Source organism: Amyelois transitella, chromosome 14 (assembly GCF_032362555.1).
Source record: "Amyelois transitella isolate CPQ chromosome 14, ilAmyTran1.1, whole genome shotgun sequence".
Classification (NCBI taxonomy): domain Eukaryota; kingdom Metazoa; phylum Arthropoda; class Insecta; order Lepidoptera; family Pyralidae; genus Amyelois; species Amyelois transitella.
Genome location: NC_083517.1, coordinates 9,795,382 through 9,806,554, shown reverse-complemented (window position 1 = coordinate 9,806,554; position 11,173 = coordinate 9,795,382). Strand labels below are relative to the sequence as shown.

At 37.9% G+C, this 11,173-nt stretch overlaps 2 protein-coding genes across 4 annotated transcripts in view; one reads left to right on the top strand and one right to left on the bottom strand.

Moving 5' to 3' along the window:
* LOC106132326 (STE20-related kinase adapter protein alpha) overlaps positions 1-11,173 on the top strand; it is a 204,459-nt gene that overhangs the window by 38,522 nt on the left and 154,764 nt on the right. The window contains exon 9 of one of the 2 annotated variants that reach the window (XR_009657142.1): positions 9,413-9,426. The exons of the other annotated variant lie outside the window; for it this stretch is intronic. The gene's annotated coding sequence lies outside the window, so the exon portion shown is untranslated. Of the gene's footprint in view, positions 1-9,412; positions 9,427-11,173 lie in introns of those variants that run through there. 2 annotated transcript variants of the gene reach the window in all.
* LOC106132453 (neutral ceramidase) overlaps positions 7,012-11,173 on the bottom strand; it is a 29,156-nt gene continuing 24,994 nt past the window's right edge. Inside the window, exons 13-15 of one of the 2 annotated variants that reach the window (XM_060947711.1) lie at positions 10,609-10,776; positions 8,759-8,880; positions 7,012-8,401 (exon numbers count right to left, since the gene is read on the bottom strand). In XM_060947711.1, the coding sequence (XP_060803694.1) occupies positions 8,224-8,401; positions 8,759-8,880; positions 10,609-10,776 (468 nt within the window). In that variant the 3' untranslated portion in view covers positions 7,012-8,223. The remainder of the gene's footprint in view (positions 8,402-8,758; positions 8,881-10,608; positions 10,777-11,173) is intronic. The other variant, XM_060947712.1, reaches the window with a different exon arrangement.

Below are 11,173 nucleotides of genomic sequence, written 5' to 3'. Positions count from 1 at the left end.
CTTTGGTGGCGGTCGAGCCGAATCATCGCTTCCGCTACATACTCGTAATCTTGAACAATGCTTACATTAAGAATTAAGTACCCAAGTGGTACAAAAGTCCACTTTGAGAAACTCTGGCTAAGGACTTGATTGATCACGTCACCATTTCGCAATCGCACATTTTTCTATTTTGCTTTGCGGGGGTGATTTTTATAATAAAATTTGGAGGTTATCAAAATAAGTCAATATTATAAGTCCAATGGTGTTTAGACCTAAAGGCAAATAGTTTTATTCCGTAGAAGGCATGACTACTTAGTACTCTTCTAACATTTCTCGCCGTGTGGTTTCCGGCACTTAAGAACAGAACCATTCCATATCTTTGCCGTGGCTTTCGTAAAAGACGACTAAGGAATAGGCTTATAAACTTGGGATTCCTCTTCCATCTTTGGGAGATCAAAATTTAAGAGCCAAGTTTATAAGGTTATGTGGTACGTGTGCGTTTTATGCCTGTATTTTATTTTTTTAAAGTAAGTAGCTGTTAATGAAAAAGCATTGCCACATAGATCATCTTGATACAAACTCTCGTGTCGTCTTGATACAAACTTGAATGCATTATTGTTTTAAGTACGTTGCCATTATAGTTGCAACCTTATTATTAAGATCTTAATGATTGTTATCTATTTGTTGCATCAATGAGGTGATTGAAATGGGACGAGGTAATTAACCCTTCGGGAGTAGAAACCTGTTACTATCTATGATCTGTTACTGTCTATAAAAGCAACCTGTCACTATGTATAACCTGTTACTGTCTATAAAAGCAACCTGTCACTATGTATAAAAGCAACCTGCCACTATCTGTGAAAGCAACCTTTCACAAAAAAGCATCTCAAAGAAATCCAGTAACTATTTGCTTTACCTTCCCCGTAAGGACAAAGTAGTACATGACATAATGTAGCAATTATGTATTCATTCATATAATCACGTCTAAGTCCCTTGCGGGGTAGGCAAAACCAGCGGTCTTGAAAGACTGAGAGGCCACGTTCATCTGTGATAGAATTGAGATTCAAATAGTGACAGGTTGCTAGCACATCGCTTATATGAAGAACCCCAAGTAAATTAATGATTATTTTATTGATTGACTAGCTGTTGCCCCCGGCTTCGCTCACGAACGTTGTTGTATTACGGAAATCCTAATATAAAAAGTTCTCTGTCAGACCCAATGGTTGACTGGTAGATATACTTCTAGCATTGAGTCCGCCAATTGTGCTATACATTTATATTTAGCGCAGTGAACTTTTAATAAATAAATCGTAAGTAAACATACATTTTCCTGAATGAAAGTATATGGTACTTTTGTTCTTCTCAGTACTCCTAAAGGCTTTAAGCGTGCTTTGGATAACTTTTGCCCGCGAATTCGTACGCAAAATATCCCTTTTTTCAGCTCCCGTGGCAATTTCTACAAATCCTATTAGTATTCACTATACCTACTAAGTATTTAAAGAACAAACATGCTAAATTAACGATATTAATCGTGTCATTACTTTTTGAGTTTATTAGTTACAAACACAATATAATACAATTTATATAATACATGTGCCGTGCCGTGTGGTTCCCGGCACTATTACAAAAAAGAATAGGACCACTCCATCTCTTTCCCATGGATGTCGTAAAAGGCGACTAAGGGATAGGCTTATAAACTTAGGATTCCTCTTTTAGGCGATGGGCTAGCAACCTGTCACTATTTGAATCTCGGTTCTATCATTAAGCCAAATAGCTGAACGTGGCCATTCAGTCTTTTCAAGACTGTTGGCTCTGTCTACCCCGCAAGGGATATAGACGTGATCATATGTATGTATATATGTATATAATACATACATATACAGTCACGTCTATATGCCTTTACGGGGTAGACAGAGCCAACAGTCCCAAAAAGACTGGTAGGCCACGTTCAGCTTTTTGGCTTCATGATAGAATTGAGACCCAAATAGTGACAGGTTGCCAGCCCATCGCCTAAAAGAAGAATCCCAAGTTTAAAAGCCTATCCCTTAATCGCCTTTTACGACATCCATGGGAACGAGATGGAGTGGTCCTATTTTTTTTTATTGGTGCTGGCTATCACTTACACATTTTTTATTATTAGTGTAGATTGCAAGTAAAACTCATTTAGTCACTCATTAGGTACAGTCACACTGGCCTTAGATTCCCCGTTAAGCGCCCACGAGGTGATAATCTCCAGTATCAGATAATCAAAATACTAATTAACTGATAATTATGTCAGTTCAACTAAATTCTAAGATATTTTAAAACGTATTGACAGTGGTCGCGAACGTTAAGTCATTATAAAATATATTAAAAACTAGCTGTTGCCCGCGACTTCGTCCGCGTAAAGTTCAAGTTGAATCTTAAGGCGATACATCATAGATTTTGGGTCATTTTCACTTGGTTTTTTCTCATAAAATATAACTTGTATCGTTTCAATATTTTAGGATATGAAAGTAAATATATTCAATTATATTTGTGGAAGATGAAAACACGATTGGAACAAAAATCCTCGATCAAAAAAATTCAGGAACACAAGTCTAGATTTCGATTATTTATCTCAAACTATAAGGATTTAAAATTTGAATTTTGTACCAAATTTAAGATCATTAAAAAATAATAACTTCTGGAAGATGAAATTTCGATTGGATGTTTTGTTTAGACGTCATTAAACTAAATAGATGAAAACAGGAATTAAAATTGTTGCGACAATAATACTGGACAGTAGAGTGTTGACACTTTATCTCTGTCTCATTCCTACACGACCGGGTGGGATAAAGCGCTATCCTTTGTAAGCGTGCCTTCACTCCGCGGATCACATTCTCGGACGCAGGACCTGTGCCAGTCGCTCCGAGCGTCGTTGAAAAATATTCTGCGAAGTATTTAATTTCCCACATTCATTTTGTTTGAATTTATTTCTGTACATAATTGTCAGCTCAGCTTTATGAATTGTGTCGTTGATCTCTGAATCTTACGCGTCGCTTTTCTGTCGGCCGGGGTGATATTACGTAGGTACCTATTTAGGATCGTGGATTTTGATACTTTTTTTTTTTTGGTACTTTCTGAAATATATTATAGATAGTTTAGGTTAGTTTTTAATACAGTTTATTTGTTTCGTTTAGTGTAAATAGGTGTATAATTTTACGTCATGTTAGCATGTTAAAAAAAAAAACTTGGAAGAGCTTCCCATATGGGACAATTTAGATGGTGGGTACTAATTACACTTACTAATAGATAGACATATAGATGCCTACTGAGATTTTCTCCGCAAACACTGAAGGTGAAAAATATTTCATTTGATACCGGCTTGTGGCGGGGCGGCAGTAGGTAGATAGATAGATAAAACAACAACAAACAACAGCTCCGCCGCCGTCGGTTATACTGTCACTAGTTGTTGCCCTGGTCTTTGCCTACGGAAACAGTACTTTTTACTGGATAGAACAATCGTTCTATGTCTTTTTCTATAGGTACTTACTCCTAGGTAACTGTATTATTCAGGGTACCTCCTCAGCTGCAAGACGTCGCAGGGTTTACTTTTCTTCGCTTTCTTCATTTGGCACGATCACAGTCATTATCCCATTATTTGATTGTTATTAATTTTTAGGAAAAATAAATTGTCTCCGATATCGTCGTTGACAATGTCCGAACAGAGAAGTGCGGATGGTGTGGAGTCGACAGTTGATATTATGGACTTAGATAGTCATGGGATTATTCCGACGCCGACATCAACGACAACCCAAGATAGAAAACCATATATTTTTAGGGTTCCGAAGCCATAAAATATATTATTATGATATACATATTTTTAAGAGCCGTCTACAATGGTGTCAAAAAAATCAAGATATACTTAAAATGAATGTCTTAGCTAAGTATAGAGCGGAAAAGCGGTTTGACAGATTTTGGAAAGCGACAAAAAGGCTTGATGTTAGGCCTGGCCTGCCCGCGAGTGTGGAGGGGGAAAGCGAGCCTATTAGTATTGCCAATATGTTTCGAAATCATTTTAGGGTTAGCTCACAGTTGGGGCCTTCGGCTCCCTCTTATGTTGAGCTTAGCGGACAGACTCCACTGATATGTATTTCGGCAAAACAGATTAAAATGGCGATAAATGGTATGAGTGGTGGAAAATCTCCTGGCCATGATGGCATCAGTGTGGAGCATTTGAAACATGCCGGTGCTCACTTGCCCAGGGTGCTCGCTCTCTTCTTTACAATGTGTATTAGCCACTCTTATCTTCCACATGAAATGTTGAAAACGGTTGTGATACCCATTGTGAAGAATAGGGCGGGTGACGTTTCGGTAAAGGGGAACTACCGCCCCATTTCGCTAGCAACAACCATTGCTAAGGTGTTTGACAGTGTGCTAAACTCGATTTTACAGAAGTTTGCTGATATTCACGATGCACAGTTTGGATTTCGTACCAAGCTGTCTACGGAAAGCGCAATTGTGAGTTTAAAGCACACTGTCAAATACTACACAAGTCGCAGGACGCAGGTGTATGGCTGTTTCCTTGACCTCTCGACGGCTTTTGACCTTGTGTCATACAACAAGCTCTGGAGTAAGCTGAGTGAGGGGGGTATGCCGGCGGAAATCATAAATATATTTAAATTTTGGTACGCCAATCAATCTAATGTTGTGAAGTGGGCGGGTGCATTTTCAGAGCCATATGTGTTGGAGAGCGGGGTGAGACAGGGTGGTTTAACGTCTCCCACGCTCTTTAACATATACATCAACGATCTCATCGTTGAGCTGAGCAGCATGCGTGTCGGATGTCGGTTGGATGGCGTTAATCTAAATAATATTAGTTACGCCGATGACATGGTGCTGCTTAGTCCGACGGTGGGGGGGATAAACACCCTGCTTGAAGTGTGTCAGACCTATGCCGCCAATCATGGGCTGATTTATAATGTCAGGAAAACCGAGTATATGGTCTTTGAGGCCCCCGGTAACCGCCCCAATGTCACATTGAGTATCACTCTCGGTGGAGTTGAAATAAAACGCGTGACAAAATTCAAATACCTGGGACACATTGTTACTGAGGACCTTAAAGATGATGAGGACATTGATAGAGAACGCAGGGCGCTAGCGGTGAGGGGGAATATGCTGATCCGCAGATTCTCTCGTTGTACTGAAGATGTCAAGATCACGCTGTTCAAATCATACTGTCAGAATATGTACACGGGAAGTCTGTGGGTGGGCTGTACCCAAAAGGCGATGGACGCACTGCGTGTTCTATACAATAACGTTTTCAGGATGATGCTGGGATTGCCTCGTTTCTGTAGCGCCTCAGGTATGTTCGCGGAATACCAAGTCGATAGCTTTGCGGCTATTATGCGCAAGAAGACCTCGTCGCTAATTTTTAGAATACGGGACAGTCCCAATAGCATTTTGAAGACGTTGGCAGACAGGTTCTCCTCTCCGTTGTGGGCTGTTTTTGTGAGGAGGGTGATCTGTGAAAGAAATGAGCCGATCTGATCACTCTCCATTTTATTTTATTTTATTTTATATTTTATTTTATTTGATTTTATTTTATTTTATTTTATTTTTTATGTTTTAGTATTTCTTATCGTGCCATGTTACTAACAAATCTAGACTAAGTTTACTAACATTGATATGGATCCGTGGCTATCTGAAATAAACAATTTTTATTTTATTTTATTTTATTTTATTTTATTTTATTTTATTTTTATTTTATTTTATACATTACGAAAACGAATAAGTAATTACGAGTAGTTTTTTTAAAACCATTACAAACTTATTCATTTCATACAAAATGTTTGCATACATCCGCAACTATATCATTGCTTATAATGTAATTTAATATATGTATGTTTTTTGTAAAATAATTTTATTGTATCAAAAACAATAAATATTCTGATGCGGACTCCATTGCATTCGCAAACTTTATTCGGGTTACGTGAGGTCACGCGCCAGCGGCTACGGTGCGGCGGCGATCTAGCGGGGCAAGCGTGGTCGGGGGTGAGCCCCGCGCGGGGTGAGCCTCTCGCCCGCATCGAGGTACATGTAATCTGAATGTAGCGCCTTCAGACAGACAGACAAAAAATGTAAAAAAAAATTATCTATCCGTTTCAGTCAAAATATTAAAAATTTTATACCAGTTAGTTATCTCAGTTTAATTGTGTATTATTTGTTCCTTTAAATTATTATATTATTTGTATCTGTGGGCACGGTCGTGCTCCCGCCAAGACGAACTACCGTGCACCTACCTTTCCTTAAAAGGTTTCGATGTTTTTATTTTACATTGGATATAAATACTACATACATACATATGGTCACGTCTATATCCCTTGCGAGGTAGACAGAGCCAGCAGTCTTAAAAAGACTGAAAGGCCACGTTCAGCTATTTGACTTGATGATAGAATTGAGATTCAAATAGTGACAGGATACTAGCACATCGCCTAAAAAAAGAATCCCAAGTTTGTAAGCCTATCCCTTAGTCGTCCTTTACGACATCCATGGGAAAGAGATGGAGTGGTCCTATTCTTTTTTCATTGGTCCCGGCATAAATAATTTACATAATAAATTGATGAATTAAAATATTTGCACGTTCAAGCAATTGCTCGTAGATTTAGGTATATAATAACCTGAGTTACCCAAATCAGGGTCATGTTTAAGGGCGCATCCCGGGGATCCGCTCCAAAGAGGTGAGGTCATAATCAGGACTAACGCTGAGAGATTGATGATTTATACTTACCTAGTCGTAGGAAGCTACTGAGTCATAAAATTTTCCAAGAAGATCCTATACAGGTGACATTTAAAACAACTGCATCCTTTTAAACATAGACTATACTACTTTCTGAAATATGAACTAATATTTTTCTTTTAACGTTTTTAAATATCCTTTAGATGAGTACACTTAACAGTTAAAATTATGCAGTTGAATTAAAAGTCACCCTGTATACATATTGAGGGAAACAGTAAAACCATAGTCTGTTTATCTAATGTTATAATTTGTCTGACAATAATCTTTAATTGTACAAAAATAAGGCACTTTATATAATTCAAATACCTAGTATTCGATTAAAAATAGTAAATAAAAATTACGTATGACAATTAAGTGTAGGTACTTTGGTTTCAAAATAATAGCTAGGTATTAGGCAATAACTTTAAAGTCATTAAAAAGGTTTTTTGTTCAAATACTTCTACATATTTAGTTAGAATTGATATACTTAATTTAAATTAATACGTTTATTTTAATCACAAGTTTTTGAATTTTGATCAAACAAAATTACAAAGTAAGTATATCATAAATAAGGAATGTTTCTTTAAGTGAATGTATAACTCTCTATATATTTACTAATAATATATCCACATATACCTTTTTCTTAGAAAAAATATGATACATAATATAAACAGCCCTTATTACACAAATGTAATAACTTAATTAGGTTTTGTGACCATATTTTGTATAGTAGCAATGGAACACAAAACTAGTATGGGGCAAGTATAAACAATACAATTTTACTAAAGTACTAGCTGTGCCCGCGACTCCGTCGGCGTGGAATAGTTATACATACATACATAAAATCACGCTTCTTTCCTGGAGGGGTAGGCAGAGACTACCTCTTTCCACTTGCCAAGATCTCTGCATACTACTTTGGAATAGTTATTTTGGGCATCAATTTTACCGGTTTTTTCATATTATCCATTATTTCTTTGCTCTTTATAGTTGCAGCGTGATGTGATATAGCCTAAAACTTTCCTCGATAAATGGTCTATTCAACACAAAAATAATTTTTCAATTCGAACCAGTATTTCTTGGAATTAGCGCGTTCAAACAAACAAACAAACTCATCAGCTTTATTATATTAGTATAGATTTATGACAAAAGTTTTGTTTCTAAGATTTCTAAGCGTAAATATACACAACCTTAGAAATAGGAATAATAATTATAACAATTTCTAGGTAACTAACACAGCACTACAAGGCCTTCCGTCATTCCGTGAGTCTGACGTACAATTTATTATTAATAAACATAACTTATTGAAAAAAACATAACAACGTTGAATCGAACCTAACTCGAGTAACGTTTAAAAAAAATCGATTACTACATGCGTAATCGAAAGCAAGAAACGTCATCGACTATATTTGCCTCAATTAAAAAAAAAACACTTCAAATTACCACCGCAGAGTGACGACAACTAAATAAATTTTTCAAAGTCTCACTAAGTCATGATTCCACATAGATTAAGTCACTTCAAAAGTATCAGAGAAGCCGTGGTAAGGATAAATACCGCCTAGAATGTATTTATAACTACCGTAATGGTGGATTCTGTATTTCCCGGGGGGTGTTCCTGGGGGTATCTCCCACTCGATTGTCGCGTAACTTGTGCCCAAGATTTTGGAGTTGCGCTGCCAGATGAATCTGAAAAGGCAAGAATTATCATTTCACTAGCTGTGCCCGAGACTTCGTCCGCGTGGAATAGTTATTTTGGGCATCATTTAAGCCCTCTGAGATGAATAATTTTCCCCGTTTTTATTTACATTTTCCATTATTTCTTTGCTCCTTATAGTTGCAGCGTGATGTTATATAGCCTAAAGCCTACAGTACAGCCCGTTGCCTAAAAGAAGAATCCCGAGTTTATAAGCCTACTCCTTAGCCGCCTTTTACGACATCCATAGGAAAGAGACGGATCGGTCCTATTCCTTTTTCTATTGGTGCCGGGAACCACACGGCACTGCCTTTACATTAAAACAATTTAATTAATGTCCTCATACTAACTTGGTCTCCCAATCAGCGTCAGTTAACACAGAAACCCATGCGTCATCTTCTTCAGACTCCAACTTCTCCACGTTGGCGTAACTCCGCCCGTGACGGATGTTGTTGCGGGGATGACCGGCTACCTGTAGATACACACAAACATACAGTTTTGATACATACATACATATGGTCACGTCTATATCCCTTGCGGGGCAGACAGAGCAAACAGTCTTGAAAAGACTGAATGGCCACGTCCAGCTATTTGGCTTAATGATAGAATTGAGATTCAAATAGTGACAGGTTGCTAGCCCATCGCCTAAAAATGAATCCCAAGTTTGTAAGTGTATCCCTTAGTCGCCTTTTTCGACATCCATGGGAAAGAGATGCAGTGGTCCTATTCTTTTTAGTATTGGTGCCGAGAACCACACTGCACTTTTAGATGAGTGAGATTTAGATTTAAGAGATCTATATTTGTATATTGACGTCCGATGAAAATGCTGCAGTGTAGTTAGTTCCGCCGCTTCTTCTACACATGCGCTTTGGAAGCGGTAGTAGTTATAATTAGATTTAAGAGATGTGACGTCAATAATTGATACCTTGTATCCAATTTTGAAAATAAATCTATTCTATTCTATTCTACAGACAGTTTTCAACTTTTGACTACATACATAAATAAATATATACGGGACAAATTACATAAATTGAGTTAGCCTCGAAGTAAGTTCGAGACTTGTGTTACGAGATACTAACTCAACGATTCTATATTTTATAATAAATACTTATATGTATAGATAAACATCCAAGACCCAGGCCAATCAGAAAAAGTTCTTTTCTCATCATGCCCTGGCCGGGATTCGAACCCGGGACCTCCGGTGTCACAGACAAGCGTACTACCGCTGCGCCACAGAGGCCGTGATTCACTACATACATATATATATTCGCGTCTATACCCTTTGCCGAGCAGACAGAGCCAAAAGTCTTGAAAATACTGATTGGTCACGTTAAGCTTATAGAATTGGGATTCTAATAGTGAATTGTTGCTAGCCCATCGTCTAAAAGAAGGATCCCAAGTTTATAAGGCTATCCCTTAGTCGCCTTTAACGAGATCGCAGAAAAAAAGGACTATTTCAAACCTTGCCCGATTCGAATAGTGTTATTTTCTATTATATTTATTGTTGTATTTTGCTCCAATCTGTGAAATCTTTGATTGCGCGATTTAGCACACGCGCTTCGATTGGTTTGATGGCGAGTGACGTTTGCCCCGTTACAAACGTAACAATCATTTCTTTCATATAATGTGACGTCGTAACACGCTACATAGAAATAAATGTTTAAAAAATCAGAAAAAGATCTTTTCTCATCATGCCCTCACCGGGATTCGAACCCGGGCCCTCCGGTGTCACAGACAAGCGTACTACCGCTGCGCCACAGATAGGGTTGAAAAACGCGGGAAATTTTCCGGTTTTTTTCAAATTCTCTCGTTTTTATACAAGTTTTTTACGAAAGTTTCAAGAAAGATAAGAATGAAATATTTCATGTTTTTTATTAATAAAACGGAAAAATATGAAAGAAACGGAAAAATACGATAGGAAAAGTATTGATTACCTTACAATATGCATCATTGTTTTAAAAATTGGTAATTATACATAGAATATATATATAGTTTTCCAATCGTTTTTTTCTTATTTTTCGAAACAAACGACGAAAATCTCAATAAAACCTTTTTTTCCCCAAGGTTTTATTCTGATATATTTCAATGTAACAAACCAATAAAACGGTAAAAAACGAAAAAACGTTTCTTTCACCGAAAAAAACAATTTGTTTCTTTCGGAATTTTCAACGCTAGCCACAGAGGCCGTCAATAGACTCACGAAAGTGGCGGTGACTGTGTCCCCGGGCGCGTGGTGCGGCTCGGGCTGGCGCACGCAGTCGCCGAAGTCGCGGCGCCAGGGCGCGGCGTCCCACAGCACGGGCGGCACCAGCGTCACCAGCTGCCCGCTCCAGTCGCCGGGCTCCGGCCCCGGGGCCAGCCCCGCGTCCTGGGGGGAATAACGTGCCATGTAATTAACCCTTTTTATTAGATATACATATAAGTACATCACTTTAGGGCACTATAGGTCTTTAAGTTGTACTCATAGTTGACAAACATGGATACCCAGCTTGACTCGAGACTCTACTTGCACGAACAACAGAGATAATATACTTGAAATAGCAACTAATTTTTACAAAAATCTTTATAGTATAAATTCAGAACATGAAGACTTGGAAGAAATTCATTTTTACTCGCAGAGAGAACCAAAAACAGACTGGCAAGAAGACGAAATAAAAGAACAAATAGAAAAATTAAAACCAGAAAAAAGCCCAGGCCCGGACGGTATACCAAATGAAGCAATAAAAGTAGCTGGAAAGCTGCTGGTTCCCATAATAACAGTACTT